The sequence below is a fragment of the Corvus cornix genome, chromosome 17 (assembly GCF_000738735.6).
Source record: "Corvus cornix cornix isolate S_Up_H32 chromosome 17, ASM73873v5, whole genome shotgun sequence".
Classification (NCBI taxonomy): Eukaryota; Metazoa; Chordata; class Aves; order Passeriformes; family Corvidae; genus Corvus; species Corvus cornix.
The window spans coordinates 9,681,339-9,699,332 of NC_046346.1; the positions used below are offsets into that span (position 1 = coordinate 9,681,339).

The 17,994-nt window shown below is 48.3% G+C and overlaps 1 protein-coding gene across 2 annotated transcripts in view; it reads right to left on the reverse strand.

Annotated features, from left to right (window-relative positions):
• PNPLA7 (patatin like phospholipase domain containing 7) overlaps positions 1-17,994 on the reverse strand; it is a 117,821-nt gene that overhangs the window by 49,239 nt on the left and 50,588 nt on the right. For both annotated transcript variants that reach the window (XM_039561815.1, XM_039561814.1), the window contains exons 21-22: positions 9,773-9,833; positions 7,110-7,259 (exon numbers count right to left, since the gene is read on the reverse strand). In XM_039561815.1, coding sequence (XP_039417749.1) covers positions 7,110-7,259; positions 9,773-9,833 — 211 coding nt within the window. The remainder of the gene's footprint in view (positions 1-7,109; positions 7,260-9,772; positions 9,834-17,994) is intronic.

Below are 17,994 nucleotides of genomic sequence, written 5' to 3' on the forward strand. Positions count from 1 at the left end.
TGAAATGCCAAATGAGCTGAGGATGCAATAAAAATGTCAAACAAGAGAAACAACACCAAGGGAGCAGCGTGGGCACCTCTGCCTGTCACCCCCTACCTGGGCACTGACCCAGGAGCATCAGCCCCTGGTGATGCAATGGGGTCCAGCCCTAGGTGGACACCACTAAACCCAGGGGACACCATCAAAGCCAGTGACCTGCAGCCAGAACAGCTTTCACCCCAGGGGAGAGGCAGAGTTTGTAGGGCTGGGGTGGATCTTTGTGCTCCTTCAGGCAGACACACCTTGACTGTGGACAACACGTGTCCAGCAAGCATCAGAAGAGCCTTGGAGAGACTTAGAAATCCTATCCAGACCTCAATTCTGATTTGGGAAAGCAGCAGTTCACAGAACAGGACACAAACAAGGGTGCCCAGACAGACCCTGGCTGTGCCAGCTTGGGAGGAGCCTGCCCAGCATCCCATCCCTCCACATGCCAGGGACACGGGACAAAGATTCCCAGACCTTCACTCATCCCCAGCACGGAACACGGTGATGCTTCCAACAGAACCAACTTGTTTTGTCTCAGAAATACCAACCATCTGCTCTGCACTCCCAATTTCTAGCAGGCTCCCAATTAATCAGCCATTAAAACCCCACCATTAATGCAACCAAGAACACCAACATATGTGAGCTCAGCAAACAGAACCAACAAAAGTGTTATTTCCGCTAAACTGCTGAGAGCAAGCAAGCAGTGAAAAAACATCATTCCCATCCTGGAAGTTCAAGGCCAGGTTGGACAGGGCTTGGAGCAAGCTGGGATAGTGGAAGGTGTCCCTGCCTATGGCAGGGGGTAGGATGGGATGGGCTTTAAGGTCCCTTCCAACCTAAACCATTCCACGATTCTGTGATGATTCAACTCCACAGCCCTCAAACAGCCACACCTGCAGGCAGGAGTGATGAGGTCAATGTGTCAGTGTGTCCTTCGAGTGCATTATCACAGTCACACACCTCCAACCAGCCTCTCTCCATACCTGGCATCAGCCTCATGGGCAGTTCCAGCTGGAGTTGGCATCAGGGACACATCCCTGCACCCCTGGGTGCTCTGGCAGCAGCATCAGACACGGGGTGAACAGCTCAAAGTGAAGAGCAGAGGAGAGGTGATGTGAGGTAACGTGGAATATTTCTCCAAGCCCTGTGGTGTCTCTGGCAGCAGCCAGCAGCAGATTGCTGGGGAGGAGTATCAGAGCAAGGAAAACTGAGAGCCATTCCCTGAGCTTCCAGCAATCCGCAGCTTTCACAACCTTTTGGATTTCTCAAGCCTGAGGTGGTGACTTTCAATAGCCTGGGGATTTTTCTGTCAGCCAAGAACGACCAGGGATCCTGAATCCCAGGTTTTCTGTGCTTCAGGTGAGAGAACTGCAGGCAGTGGCATCACCTCAGGCACAGGGATCGTGGTTTCTGGGAAAACCTCACAGAGCATCTAAAGCTGTACTCGAGAGCCATCTGTTTTTCAGTACAGAACTAAGAATCCATGAAAAAGAAGAGAAGGGAAGGAAAAACTGGCAAATACCAGAGATCTGCTTCATTTTCTCTGCTAAGAAACAAGGGCACTGAAGAGAAGGGCTGCAGCAAAGCTTCCAACCTCCTGCCTCAGTGAGGGGAAAAAGCATCACACGAGACAAAAACCCTCCCTTTCTTTCCAGGGATGAGCAAGGTACTCACTTAGGTCATTTGTTTCCTAACAAAACATCACTTTCTAAGATATGCAGGGGCAGGAGTACAGGTGTCCTAGTTCTAAGTCTAATAAAACACGGTCCAAAAGCTGCCTGGAGAAATGAGCAGCCCAGAGGGCAGAGAGTAATTTCTGAGGCTCAGAAATGGTTTCAAATCCACCTCACCTGAAAAGCACACCCACATCAAAAGACAAGGCCAGTACAAAACGCACCACAGAAAAATTTTAGCAGAGCAAATGTACTTGCTTGGACCCCATCAAAAGAAATTTTACTTTTGGCCTAATAAAAATCTACAAAATTATGTGGCAAAGTCACGTAACTGATAAATGCGTTTGCAAGTCAGAAGATCTTGCCCAGCAAAAAGATACCAAACTGTGCCAGGGTTCAGGCACCACAGTGAACATTTCACATTTAAATCTAATTTGTGTGTAAAGACAGGCAGAACTGTAATTAAAAACCCCAATAAATTATTAGCAAAGATTTTTCAGCGAGCTCTCTACATTATACATTTTTAGAACTGAAAAGAAGGAAAATTTAAAGGGCAGAAAGGAATGAGAGAGACACATATGTTGGATCTGAATCCCTCTCTACTTCAGTTTGAAATTCTATGAGATCAGAGGGCTCCCACATAGAACCAGAATTTGCAGAGCCATGTGGTGTCTTTTAGCTGGTCTCAGTAAAGGAACAAAAAAATAGTCAGGCAAATACTTTTGAAAAATCTGAATACTGCAGAAGAACTTCTTATCAAAAGATGCTCTCAGCTCTACCAGGATTAAGAGGAAAAGAATTAATAATAAAAATAGACATCATGAGCACTGACCAGAATTCATCAGCATGATGAATTGCATGGCAGAAAAACCTGTCCCCCTTCCTGGCACTCTAGTTTGGAGCTGGAAATTTCTGTTCCTGCTTTCTGAAGTTGGATATTCCACAGAATCCTTCCTCAGAGAGCCAAAGCCCCAGACTCAGAGGCAGGGCTGTCGCACTGGAGCCTGCAGCACAGCCAGGGGACAGCAGGGCTGCAGCCTCTGGGTCACTGCGCCCTGCAGGCCCTTCCTGCTCTGCCCACAGGGCTCAGGGCATTTTTCATTCTGTATCTGCCTCAAGGTGAGGGCAGGTCCATGGAAAGCTGCTGCTTCCAGGTCCCAAATAAATCCTTCATCACACAGCTTGTGACAGCAGCAGAGCTGCCCCAGCCCCGGGGCCCAGCACAGGAAGGACCTGGAGCTGCTGGAGAGAGGCCAGAGGAGGCTCCAGGGGGATCAGGGGGATGGAGCAGCTCTGCTGGGAGAGCTGGGATTGTTCAGCCTGGAGAGGAGAAGCTTTGGGGTGACCTCACTGTGACCTTGCAGGACCTGAAGGTACAGGAAAGATGGAGCGAGACTGGTTACAAGTTTGGAGTGCCAGGACACAGGGAACGGCTTCAAACTCAAAGAGAGGAGGTTTAATTTAGAAAGAAATCCCTCCCTGTGAGGGTGGGCAGGCCCTGGCACAGGGTGCCCAGAGCAGCTGGGGCTGCCCCTGGATCCCTGGCAGTGCCCAAGGCCAGGCTGGACATTGGGGCTTGGAGCAGCCTGGGACAGTGGGAGGTGTCCCTGCCCATGGCAGAGGTGGCACTGGGTGATCTTTAGGATCCCTTCCAACCCAGGCCATTCTGTGATTGGAAGCTCTGTGGAAGCACAAGCATCCCTTAGCATTTAATTGGGACACAATCCCACTGTCTGGAAACAATATGTGAATTATCATAAACCACAGAAACACCAAATGTCAAAGAAACCGGCACGAATGGGTTGGGGAAAGCTGTGGGTGGTCCCACACGTTGGTGCTCCCTGTGTGCAGAATGCATCCCTGATGGAGAGCAGGCTGTTCACCTGAGCTGTTCCCATTACAAACCAGAACATTAAAAAAAAAAAGAAATTTGGAAAAAAAAATTAATTCAACCACTAAAAGGAATCAAGCAATGAAAGCATGAAGTCCTGTCTCATTACAGGCAAAAGTGTTTTGGTTTTTTTTTCCTGGGGAAAGGAAGATTCTGAATACTTATCCAGTTTTTGTGGAGACTACATACTCACTCTCAGACTGAGATTTTCTAGTTGCCATTATTTTTATATCCCTTTAATAATACAGAATTAGCTAAGAATTACCAAAACCAGCCCCAAAATCTTGTTAAATAGATTCACCTGCAACCAGCTCCAACTCCAAGCACTGCCCACAGCCTTCTCATGGAAAAGGAAAACCACCTTTTAAGTGTTACAATGTGTTACAACCCAGCCTGAATTCCCACACCAGGATTGGGGTCAGCCTGCATCCTGAGGCCAGGCTCCTTTCCCAGAGCAGCAGCAGCTGGTGATTCCTGCAATGGTCTCAGTGTTCCTGTCTGCATCCTCCTAATTCCTTCTATCCTCATCTCCAACCTGCAGCAGGGAAATTCAAGGCATCACTGCAATATCCAGCTAAGTTCATATTAACAGGAAGGGGAAGGAATTTTCTATAATAAATATATTAAGTTGCAAAAGAAAGCTAAAACCAGCTGCTTTTACCTCCCCACATATCAAGGCTGCTCTCCACTGCTCTGGAACATATCTGAAGCTCAGAGCGATGAAATTATACGGACGAAATGTTAAATATGGATTAAATGTTAAGTCAAGTACTGTAATCAGATGCTGCCATTTAACTGACAACTAGAAAAAAGGCTGGCTCAAGGAAAAAAAAAACCAAAAAACAAACACCAAAAAAATGTGAAGTGCAGCAAATCTACACAGCCAAACCCCTTATTTTCCAAAGGGAGAGTTCCTTTCAGAGAATGTTTTCAATTAAGCCTTCTCAAGCACGTTTTGAGCAGCTCTCATTCCCACAAAGCCGGGGCAGGTCTGACCCCAGTTCACCCCCAAGCCCCAAGTGCTGATGAGCCATCTGAGAGCTGGGAGCTCAGGGAAGGGCTCAGGTGGCAGCAAGGCCCCAGTGCAAACCTTTCCACGTGGAATCATGGAATGGTTTGGTCTGGAAAGGACCTTAAAGCTCATCTCATTCCACTCCTTGCCACAGGCAGGGACACCTCCCACTATCCCAGGCTGCTCCAAGCCCCAATGTCCAGCCTGGCCTTGGGCACTGCCAGGGATGGGGCAGCTTCTTTGGGCAACAGCTCCCCTCATGTCAAATGTGCAGGTGAATAGCAAAACCACCTGAAAACAAATCAAAATTTCACTCCACTGCTCAGTTCATTTTTTTGTTGCAGGAAGTCAGAAAAAAAACCATCATTCCGAAACCTCAGCCCCTTCCCTGAAAGCAAAGCACCACCTGCACGTGGCTCCCAGCACTTTGTGAGGCACTGAGAGGGAACACACAAACAAACGACCCTCAGGGAGAGGGTGAAGGAGAAAATACAAAAGCTACAAGTTAAAAAAAATAAAAAGGAGGAAAAAAGAGAATGCTGCTTCTGCTAAATAAAGAAAGAAGAACTGCAGGCTGCCAACACCCCCAGCACAGCTCTGCAGAGGTTTTGCACTGCCTGGGAGCTCTGGGGGGCTGAGGGAGCTCGGGCTGGGCGTGGAGCAGTGGCTGCAGGGCCAGAGAGCTCCTGTGCCAGCGGTGGTTGGGACCAGATGGCTCCCTGTGTTTTCCCACAACACTTTCCTCTTCCCACTGCAGCCGTCTGCTCCCTTTTGGCAACAACTTCAGGTGCCAAGGGTGTACAGAACCATCTCAAGCTGCCAAGCACTGCACAGGCGTCAGCCCAGGGAAAGAAAAGGAGAAGGGTGAAGGAGGAAAGGCCGAGTGACCCCACCAAACTCCCCCCTTGGCACGTGCCTGCTGCTTTCAGCCCAAATGGGTATTTTTATCCTGAACAGTCCATCTACCTACTTAAGTTTCTGTTTGTTTTATTTACAGGCTCTTAGTGTTGTCACACATCAAAACAAGCTGGCAGTGATCCCTAAGGAGTCCCCATTAGCAACACAGCTCCATTATGGATGTAACATTTCTCTGCCATCTCCAAAATAAGAGGAATCTTCAAACACCCACAAATTAGTTCTCACTGCAACGAGTTTCCACCATAAGTTGCACAGAAATTCAGGCTTCAGAAGGTTCAAGAGCTCAAGCACCATCAGCTTTTTCCTGTGCCTGTTCACCCAGAAGATTTTTAAGCACAAACAGGAGCATCAGCTCCAGACACCAAAAGTCAAAAAGGAAATTACCAAGAAATGTAAGTGGCTACACCTCAAGCAGCAGGTAACCTGTACTTAAAGAAATTATAAGCCATGAGAGAGCAGACTAATAATTCCTCAAAGGAGATTCACTCAAGAGATCTGTAACAGCATTTGAGGATGAGAAGAGGATGTTCAGGAAATGTCAAACACCAGTAATGAACAAAAAATGAATTCTGAATTAAATACATGGGTTTGTGAGGAACTGGAACTTGCACAAGCAACTTCACCCATGGATAAAGCAATTAATGACTCAGTTGTGAGCTGAACACATGGTTTTGTGGGCATGAGACAGACAAACAAGCTGGCAACAAATGGGACAATGATTTCAGACTAAACTTTGGATTTCCAGTGCCAATCTGGATCCCCTCCACAAGCATCTTCCACCGAGTCTTACGCTTACCACTCATGTGCAACCACAACACAAGAAAACTGCCTAAGAAACCCTTTGCTGGATGAAGCTTTTCAGCTGAGGAGGTCTGAAAGACTCTCACCCATGAGCTGGAGAGAATCAGACTCTCAGGTGCCGTGGGAACAGTGCCCTGGTATGGGATGTGTCTCCTGGAGTGACTTAGGGGAACTGAGGGCAGCAAAACAAGGGCCAGAGAGGAGGCTGGTGAGTATTTCCAGGTCATTAAGACAACAAAGTTTTCAACTATAATGAAATGCACATTAAGGATGGGAATAGAGAAGCAGGAAGAATGAAAAAGGCTCATCCTGACCACTGCTGTAGAATCACAGAATGGTTTGGGCTGGAAATTACTTTAAAGATTATCTGTCCATGGGCAGGGACACCTTCCACTATCCCAGGTAGTTCCAACCTGGCCTTGGACACTGCCAGGGATCCAGGGGCAACCACAGCTTCTCTGGGCACCCTGTGCCAGGGGCTCCCCACCCTCACAAGAATTTCTCCCCAATCTCTGATCTAATCCTGCCCCCAGTTTAAAACCATTCCCCAACTGTCTTGTGGGGACCTGGCCATATAAAGAGTCCCTCCCCCTCCTTTTCTTATGAGGCACTGGAAGGCCACAGGATTCTCTCCCAAACCTCCTCCCCAGCCCTGCAACCACCCCCAGGTATTGCTACCCCCTAACACAGCGTGAACCCCCCTCTGACAGGCGACAGTACCCGGCCATGACACTCTAAAATGACGAGCAGAGTTTGTTTGCTGTGATGCCAACATGGGAACACTCACCCACAGCACTGAGGGCGTGCTTGAGCTCCAGGGTGAAGGCTGTCAGCGGCACCTCCTCGGACACCGGCATGATCGCCACCGTGGACAGGTTGCTGGCAGGATTCCCTGCATCCCACTTGCTGCTGGAGCTGTGCAGTCCAAGAGGATGACCTGCCCACAGAGAAAACACCTGCCATCAGTCAGCCAGGCTGCAAACAGTGGATTGTCACCTTCAGGCAGGAGGGAAAGTGTCACTGTGTCACCGAACTGCTCCATGTCGGAGAAATGTAACACAGACCTGCACAGCACGGGAGAGCAGAGTCCCCACATATTTCATTTTAACAGGATAAAGATCAGTTTCCATCATTTTTGGTTGCTGGTACAGCATATGTGGGTTGAAGTCAGGCAATGTTAAAAACATGCCAGGAATATGTTCAATGAAACGTGGATTTACCTGACTGTGGAAGACAAAGTTAAAAGGCACTTAAAATCCCTTTACCACAACTTTGGAACTGATTTAGCCCACAAGAGGAATTAGCTTAACTAACAAAACCCCCAAACCTGTTGTCAGTATTAAAATATTCCAAAAATTATCAATCCTTTCCTTTCGGTGTTCCTAAGCAAGGAAGGAAATACCTGTTTTCAGCAAAGCTCCTACAGAAAATGTGCATCTCCACCTGTTTGCCCTTCTCTCCAAGATGCAGAGCTTTACAGATATGGACTTAGGAGTATTAAAATAAAATACAGAACCTCTGAAGTAGCAGCAAAGTACCAGGGAACTATCTCTTATATAATTTGGTGAGTAAGGACAGAGAGTCCGGGCAGAGGAAAAGCAGTTTTGAGAGAAATCTGCAATGCATGTGAGGAAGATCAAGATCTTCCCAGACAGCTGAGAGCAGGTAAAAGCCAATGTTCTACAAACTGTTCTTATTCTTTTTTCTCTTTCGCTGAGCCTTCTCAGAAAATCTCACTCTGCTGCTAATGCCTGTCGACTCAGCTCCAAGTACACAAAAAATTTTGGATTTAAGTCAGGATTTCACATCCTGCTTATCTCATTTCACCCAGCAAAGGCCTAAGATGTACCATCAAGATGAATTCTTGAGCTGGGCATATGGAAATATTTGATATCCCCTGTGCAAACCCATTCAAAGGCTCAGTGCCAGAGTGACAGACCACTGGAAGACACAAAGAAATATCAGATAAACTTCTTTTTAAAAATATATTCAGCAATTGAGTTATTCATTTCAAATCTTCTAAAACAGCTCTGCACAGAACATTAAATAGTTTTCCCCCTCCCTTTGGTGATCTTCAACAAGATATCTGTAGGTTCAAACAGGTTACACATCAGAGCTCAATCCCTTCATCTCCACAGGCCCTTCCCTCCTCAGAACTTCAGTGGTGATTCTCTCATGGAACTCCTGTTACTCTCACTAATTTTCCTCCCACCTTCTCTGTTTCCTCCATTTTGCCCTGTTTCCCAGACTCTGCCCTGAGCCACAGAGGCACTTCAGCAGGCACAGAAGTTAAAGTACAATTATCACCAGGTATTTGTGCTCAAGTGATTGCACCCAGAAAGCTGAGCAGATGAAGAAACAGCAGGTTCCCTTCCCCAGACTGCTCTCAAATGGGAAAATTGGTGACCTTCATTTTCAGTCTCCTTGGAATTTGGCAAAACCAGCAACTGAAATAATTAAAACCCCTCAACCAACCCAAATCCAAACATTCCTCAGCACCAAAGAGCCCCACAACATCTTCAGCAGTTAACAGGCATCTGCTTGCTTTTAAATGCTGCTCAAGAAAATTGGGATAATTCCCTCCTACTCCCTTCAGTCTGCAAAGAGACTTTGTGTTGGTACTGCCACAAACACAAAGCTTCAGAACCAACCCATGGCAGGCCTTTTCCTCCCAGACAATCCATTAAAATACTGCAAATACAGGCATTTTAAGTCAGTCTTTATGCTGCTGCTCAGCACAGTGCTCTGACCCCAGCCCATTACAGCTGCTGTTTCCAATGCTCCCTTTACTTTGCTCTTGCAAGAAATTCCAGGGAAATTTCACTGCACACAGGCAGCAACACTTCTCTATCTCAATTGCAAATCACTCCATCCCCCCACCCCGTTAACCATGCTCTGCCAAAAACAACATGTGTACACAGAATAAAAATCACCATCCATGTGTACCTACAGCTGTTACAGACCACAGACTCTCTGGTCTGGGAGGGAAGAGACCTCAAAGCTCATCCAGTGCCAGCCCTGCCATGGGCAGGGACACCTCCCACTGTCCCAGGCTGCTCCAAGCCCCAATGTCCAGCCTGGCCTTGGGCACTGCCAGGGATCCAGGGGCAGCCACAGCTGCTCTGGGCACCCTGTGCCAGGGCCTGCCCACCCTCCCAGGGAACAATTCCTTCCCGATATCCCATCCATCCCTGCCTCTGGCACTGGGAAGCCATTCCCTGTGTCCTGTCCCTCCATCCCTTGTCCCCAGTCCCTCTGCAGCTCTCCTGGAGCCCCTTTAGGCCCTGGAAGGAGCTCTGAGCTCTCCCTGGAGCCTTCTCCTCTCTAGACTGAAATTTAGCAATGAATTTCCTTTCCAAGTATGCACTGCCTACTTCCAAATTTAAGGATGCAAGTCTGGCTCCAAGGAAGCCCCAGCATCAATGGGAATAGTCCAGGAATGAGTCTTACCTCCCTGCTGCAGACTGCCAAGAATCTTCTCGCCCAGCAAGTGAATAAGTCTGGTCACAACCTGGGAGAGAAAGGAAAAACAAGAAACGTTCAGGCAGAATGTACTAGAAGGAGAGTATCCACATGGAGGCTTCCAAACTTTTTAAAGATGTTCCCTCAAGTTGAGCCACACAGAGTCAAGGGTTTGCAGATGTAGCTTCTTTGCTGGCTGTAATATACAGTGACTGATCATTTGTCTTGATTTCTCCTACCTTGTTTTACTTTAATTTGGAAAAAGAAGAAAAGAAAACAACCCCAGAACAAGCAGGATTTAACTTGCTTTGGGGAAAGAAAAAGACAAAAAAGAAAAAAACCTGATTATTTGGGGAAATATGTCAAACTGCATTCTCAGCTCTCCTCATTTCTCTCTGCAGTGCACCTGCACCTCTAAGTCACTCTCACTGCTCAGTGGGCGCTGCACAGTTACACCTTTTGTAGGTGCTAAAGGCTCAAAAAGGTTCAAGTCTGTGTTCAAACAGACCCTTCCCCAGTCCTGGTGAATGGTTTACAGTAGGCAATTTAAAACACTTGGGGAAAAAAGAAAAAAAGGGATAAATACACCCCCTCAACACCTGCAGAATCACAGCAAACTACCTAAGAAATTGCTGTCCCCCTCCAATCATGTTTGCCTGGTAATTCATGTTTGAAGGCACAGATGTTCTCCCAGCTGTTTTTCCAGCAGGACTCACGTCAATATAAACTAATATTCCAATAGCCAAACGTATCTCCAAACTGACAAGCCTCTCTCCATCATGAACCATCAATAACTCCTGACAAGTGGGGCAGCAGAAGACAAATCATTGCAATATCAAAAAGCGACAGACATGGAAAACGCAGCGTTTATTCAGAAAGCTCTACACAGATGTTTTACCAAATAAGAAGAAGAGTCATTTAAATGCCTTAAGGATTAGCAGAGCAATCATTACATATTCTCCCCCAGACAAATAATTCAAGATCAAAATAGGACATTAAAAAACCCCCAAAACAACCAAAACCAACCAAAGTTCTCCAAAGTTAACAGGCAAAACAAGCAGCAGCCAGGTTACCTGGACAAACACTGCTCCTACAGGAACAGGCACTTCAGGATGCATCTTCCCAATAAAGGGCCATGTGGGCACCAAGACAGGTCAGGATGCCCACCTGAATCATTTATACATCTTGCTTTAACAACGAAAGCTGATGCTGCAGATTGCCCTGCACTATGGAACGCTGTGTATGAAGCATTAAAATATTTTAAGTTCTCTAGGGGAAAAGGGGGAAGAGCAAACAGGAGGCTTCCAGCACATGGTGACTTGTAGTGGAGCACAGATAAAAGCTAACCAAGGTTATTTCAGGGATTTCATAGCATGGTTTGGAGTGGAAGAGACCTTTAAAGCCTATCCAGTCCAACCCCTGCAGTGAGTAGGGACACCTTCCACTAGCCCAGGTTGCTCAGAGCCCTGTCCAACCTGGCCTGGGACACTTCCAGGCATCCAGAGGCATCCCCCACCTCTCTGAGCCTGGGCCAGTTCTGCCCCATAGCCATGACTGCAAGATCCTGAAGATGTCACATCAACATCTCCTCAGTGACCACGATAAATCCCTTGGAAGTGCCTCTTACTTGCCCCAAGAACAGGCACACAGCATCCATGCCTGCTGCCACCGATGTGGGAATGACAGCAGGAAAGCTCCCAGCCTTATCCTGGAATCTCAGACAGGATCTAAAATGCTTCCCTTTGTCCAAAATACACCAGAATCTGACCATCACCCAACCACACAACTTGTTGCCACTTCAACACCACCAGGCTCTGTGGCTCTGGGCTTTCCCAAAGGCACTGCATGCAGCTACAGAAAACTGCCCCAACTACGGGGAGAATTCAGGGGAACAGGGAATTCTTAACAAAAATAGAGCCTGACTGCCCTTGCTAAAGGAGCTAATCTGCCCCCAGAGCATATTTGCTCAATACCCAGCTCACAGGCTTCACCTAAACCCGCAGCAGCAGAGCAGGACTTTCCTTCAGCAGTTTCGGGAGGGGCTGTGAACATTTTACACTTCTAAAGCACTTAAGCATCAGAATTTTAATTACTTACTAAAACCATCTCCTGTATTTATAACTTTTTCTGCTTTACAGGCAGCTAAGGAGAGCTCCAGCTAAGTTACAAAATATGTCCAAGGTTAATGATGGAACTAAGAATAGAACCTATTGGTCTCATTTTCCAGTTGGCTGCTCCTATTACCAGGAAATATTATTTGTCCTGTTTGCTGGAGCAAACCTTACAGCCTTGGTATGTATAGATAGGGAAAATTATTTCCCTGGTGACTTTGTACAACAAGCAAAGCTGCTCCCCAGAACGGGATGAGTCACTCTGTCGCAGTCATGGCAACGTCCAAGGAACATCAATTTGGGATCCGAGCTCAGAACTGAAATTTCCACAGTTTTATATTACATACGCTAGATATCCTTCCACAAAAAGGCAATGTTTTCCTTTAAAAGGGACTTGTCCATCCTTTTGAGGGAGAAATCAATACAAATCCCATCTCTCCATCGAGAACAGACCTGACCTGATCGACCCACAGCCCTCGCTGTGCAGGGCAGCGGGAGCAGCTCTCCCCAAAGTCAGGGCAGCTGGGGAGAACTGAAAAACGAGAGGAAAAATTCATCCTTCAGCTTTCCAAGCCCCTTTATTCTCACTCCCACACAGCAGGAGGGCACGGGAAGGAACAGCACAGCTCAGGGCAGCCCAAGAGACAACAAGGAAGCCAAGGGATCTGGGAGAAGACAGGGATGGCTTGGACAGGGAGGAGGAGGAGGAACAAGCAGGAATAAGCCCTTGGGCTAGGAGCAAAATGACAGAGATTGAAGGGAAACAGTTATCCCAAGTGTGTCTGGAGGAGATGGAGGCAGAAAGGCAGGTATAGGGTGGGTACCTCGGTTCAGACTCTGGCCTGTGACTCAGCAGTCCCTTAACCCTCCTGCTCATTTTGTAAGAAATTTAAGGTGGGACTCAGTCTCTTCTCCCAGGTGAGAAGTGACAGGACATGAGGAAACAGACTTGAGCTGTGCCAGGGGAAGTTCAGCTGGATACTAGGAAAACCTTCTTCACTGAAAGGGAGGTCAAGCACTGGCACAGGTCGCCCAGGGCAGCGGTGGAGTCACTATCCCTGGAAGTGTTCACAAAATGTGTGGATGTGGCACTTGGGGACACGGGTTAGTGGTGATCATGGTGGTACTGGGGGAATGGTTGGACTTTACGATCTTGGGGGACTTTTCCAACCTTAACAATTCACAGAAAGCTCAGGGAATTGGCAGTGAGGGTTTAGGCAGAGGGGTAGGGCAGGACCTGGACAACACAGCGAGTGTCCATCCTCTGGGGGTGCAGCCCCCAGCACTGCCCCGCACTCCTGAGCCAGGCACAGCCTGGGCACTGCTTTTCCCAGAGCCTTCTGCACCCCTTCCCAAGGGAACACCAGTCTTTCCCAATCATAGCGCCAGAATAGCCCAGAACGCTTCCCAGACATCTGCACAAGCAAAATTCTCTCATTCCCAGGGTGTCACCGTCACCCAGGGCTAGACAGCCCTCCCAGTCGGAAGTGTCTGCTGTGCTCATCCCTACGGCACATCCTGGATTTTACAGTCTCTTCTAGCACCCAGCCCTGCAAACACCCCTCCTGCTGGCACAGGATCAGGCAGTTTCAATTTAAGGCTTGAAGAAAAATCTACAAGAAGGCAGCGAGTCAGAGCCCAGACAGATCAAACAACACCAGGAGGTTCCTAATTTAGGTGAGGATCGTTAATTGCCTGTAAAGCAAACGCAACTTTGGGACCCCTCGTGCTGGGGATGCAGCTGAGCTTGCTTTGGTTGGTGAAGCAGTTGAATTAATCCTTCCTTATGGTTAGGAACAGCAGTGGCAGTGAGTGCACCCAGCTCAATTAATCACAGTTAATCACAGTAACGAGCAGCAGAGCCGTGGATTGGACACTTGGCTGTCAGGACAGGCCTGCTCAGAGCTCCCCAAACTGTGCCAGGGAACACAGCTTCCCACCCACTGCTGCCTACCCAGGCTGGGAGGTGACTCAGGAAGGTCACAGAACACCCAAAGAGGCACTACAGGGGCTCATGGAGCGAGCCTGGAGCCGTGGGGTCTGCCTGGGCTGGGGAGGTGACCGAGTTCACCATCGAAAATATCCCCAAAGCACACAAAACCCCACTCTCCTGAGCTTAACCAAGAGTTTTCAGGCCACAAGGATGAAATCTGACCTAGCAGGTCTAAAAAATGGAGTAAATCTCCATTTCAAAAGCTACTTGGGGCTCCAGGTGCATCAGTGCTGTTCTCCAAGAGCCCCAAAGCCCTCCAGCTCCCACAGACACCACTGCAAATGTCAGCTCATAGCCCTGGCCCAGGGCAGGATGTTCAGGTGAGACATTTTACAAGGGAAATAACCATTATTCCTCCTCCTCCTGCCATCCACCCCCCTTTTCAGATGAACTCTCCAGAACACTTTTGTGCAGCGTAAAACAGGACAAAGAATTTCTGTTTCTCACATGGTGTTGGAGAGCACTTCCCTCAGCACAGTTCCACCTCTCTGACCCAGCTCACCACTCACCACCTCCTCTACCTGCAAACATCTCGTCTTCATGGTTGTTTCAGGATCAACTCCATCCCAGTGAGACCTGCTGAGGCTCCCTCAGCACCCCAGACCCCCCGATTTCTCCTGTCTAATGGGACAGTCTGTTTCTGCATCGGCTGCAGAGAAGATTCTGGGAAACCATTAATTTTCCCTCTGCTTAACTAATGTTCAGTTAGTCCACAGACCTGCAGCCTCTGCAATCGTGGCAGGGCAAGGCCTGAACACCACATCCCAAGGGACTGTATTTCCTTACTTTAGGAAGATTAATTCCTGTTTCAAAAGCAGGATGTGGCCAGGCAGGATTTCAGCTCTGCTGTTGACGGTGCCAGCACAGGGCTGAGTGCTCCATCCATCCTGGGGCTGAGGTGTTATCAGAGCACCACTTGCTCCATAGCCACTGTAATTCCCACACTAAGAGGTTACAGTCACTCTGCAGTGCTGTATTTCCGATAATCCCTTTAAATATTTCAAACTATTACCTACCCCTGCTAATCTTCCAAGGCTGGCTTCTGGTTAAAGCTTTTGCTCCTATTCAACTGTGAAACTCAAGAGCTGATTTACAAAAAGCTCTTTTGGAAGTGATTTTCATGAGAATTCAGTTGGAAAATATTTTCCTGTGGACATTTATTTCATTCTGTGAATGCTATGGATTGCCTTGCAAATTGAATTATCTGATAGACAACAACTAATCCAAACAAAGCTTGCTCCATTTTAGGTAACTTTTGATTTAGAGAAAATTATACCTGAAGGGAGCCTACAAGAAACCTGGAGACAGGGCCTGGAGGGACAGGACACAGGGAATGGCTTCCCACTGCCAGAGGGCAGGGATGGATGGGATACTGGGAAGGAATTGCTCCCTGGGAGGGTGGGCAGGCCCTGGCACAGAGAAGCTGTGCTGCCCCTGCATCCCTGGCAGTGCCCAAGGCCAAGTTGGATGGGCCATGCCCATTCCCTTGCGAGCCTGGGCAGTGCCCCAGCTCCCTCTGGGGAAAGAGCCTTTCCCTGATGCCAACCTAAACCTCCCCTGACACAGGTCACTGGTCACCAGAGAGACATTAAATATGTTCGATAACAATCTACCGGTGCCTCCACAGCAGGGAATTGCAGAGCTTCACATCCAGATGTGATTTAGTTAAAGGACCTGTAAAAGGGTTCTGTGCCACACAGAGACCTTGTGAATGAGCTGCCATGAGAAACAGGCCTGCCAAGGGTTTTCTGTTCTACAAAACAAAAACAACTGGAGTAAAATAGAGCAAACAGCCACACAAATCCACAGAACAGCTTCTGGGAGCTCTTTCCAGGAGCTGAGATTATCCTCTACCAGCTTTCTTAAGGGCTTCTTCTAAGGGACAAGGGAGGAGGAGAGCTAAATTAGATCCTCAGCTTGAATAAAGCGAGGATGTTATTGAAGCTTCACACAGCCCCGGATCAGATAAGCACCGGCTTGGCCTGGAATCAGGGAGCTTAGCAAGGGGGCTCCGATTGAAACTTCCAATGTTTGATCAGTGCTGTGACAAAGCAAATCCTCAGTGCTCCCTCAAACAATTCCTGGCACCTTTTCAAATGCTGCTGAGGCACACGGAGGAACTGAAGCTTTATCCTGGGGCTGTTTGAGCTTCTAACGCTTGGGATCAATCTTGTCTTGAAGAAAAATGTCATTCTGGCACCGGTGCTGATTAAACCCCTGCTCCTGCCAGCCTCGCTCAGTGACCACGGCATTCCCACTGAATTCCTTCTCTCCATTTCATGTCCACTCCTCCTACAGTCGAGGAACACTTATTGGAATGGACCAAGAGAACAAAGACAGAAAAATCCAGAAGCACAGCCTCTCCTGACCTATTCCCCAGTGCCACATCAAGCTGAAGCCATGACGCACAATCTGCCCAGTTCCTGTGTGCAGCATTTTGGAAAGAGGGCACATTACAGAGCTCACTTTGTAAGGCAGATAACCCTGGGGAAGGCTCCAGCCACTTCAGAGAGGCCCTGTTCAAATACTCATATAAAGATAGCACAACTCCAGTTGGAGATGGATGACAGGTTCTGAATATATTTAAACCCCAAGGGCAGACTCAGAGAATTAAAAGAAAGATGCAGAAAATCTCTTTCTATTTCTCAGCACGCGTTTCCAGCACGCCAAAGGTTGTCTCACAGTTCAGCCCCCACAGCTCCCAAGCAGTTTCTCAGCAGCATTTCCATCAGCAACCAGCAGGTCTAAATTTCAAGTTAGAATTCTAAAAACTAACTCAGCTCAGAAGAGGCAAAGCTAATCTAGGAAATGTGATCCCAGCTCTGCAGCGATGTTAGAACATCTCTGTGATCTGCTCACAGATTTTTGTGCTCTCGCTGCTGCCTCAACGCTGCTTTGTGGTGCCAGGAATCGTGAGCTGGTTCCCTGTCCTACTTTCCAGAACTGAAGGCAGGGATGAAAATAGAAAGAATCAATTCCTTTCCACTCCTGCAAGGCTGGAAAGCTTCGAACAGCACCAGAAATGAGCACAGAGGCTGTCAGGGAGCAAATGCTCTGGCTGGCAGAGAGCCCTGAGGGCTGTGCTAGAGAGCTGGGGGCATCAGGGTGGACAAAACCATTAAAGTCTGGCACCACGGACCACTTTCCATCAGGAATGTTTAGGATGCCATATCCAGAGTGAATCAAGGTTGAGGTGCTTTCCTGAGAAGCCAGACAATATAGGCTTGACTTCTGCAGACTGAGCAGGATCTAGAAATCAACATCTGTCATTTCTGGGCACAAAATCAGAAGTTTTGGCCCTTATTTATAACTGAGGTCAGGCTCCCCACGCTCACCCATCTGTTTCAGCCCTCAGAATAACCTGAGCTACGGTTGGGCACATGGAAGATCCCAGCAGATCAGCTCCTGTCTCTCCCAGGACCAAAGCAGCTGTCCAGGAGACAAAACAGATCATACAGATCTTCCCCAAGAATCAGCCATTCCACTTCTCTGGATTGTACACTGCAGCTCAAGGAACTGGAATTACTGCCTGGACTAACAGAGCACAATTTCCCTCATTTCACACAGTTCTCACTGGCAAGCACCACCCACGTCCTACAATTTTTTTTACACACCAGGTAATGTTTTCTTACAATGCATTCCAGAGTTGGAACCCTTCCTGGATCACCTACAAACACGGCATGGCTGGGGAAAAGTCTGCAGGATGCAGTCCTCCCACTAACTCCTAAAATGAAAGGGTTTTTCACCCTTCATAGGAACAGTCTGGAGCCTCCTCATGAGGGGGCAGCTCCAATTTCTGCTCTCTGACAGTGACAGGAGCCAGGGAGCGGCTGGAGCTGGGCCAGGGAGGCTCAGGCTGAGAGCAGGGAAAGGTTCTTCCCCCAGAGGCTGCTGGGCACTGCCCAGGCTCCCCAGGGAATGGGCACGGCCCCGAGGCTGCCAGAGCTGCAGGAGCGTTTGGACAGCGCTGCCAGGGATGCCCAGGGTGGGGCTGTTGGGGGGTCTGTGCAGGGCCAGGGGTTGGACTGGATGGTCCTGGTGGGTCCCTTCCAGCTCAGGATGTTCTGTGGTTCCATGATTCTGTAAAGCTCAAGGGTGACAAAGAG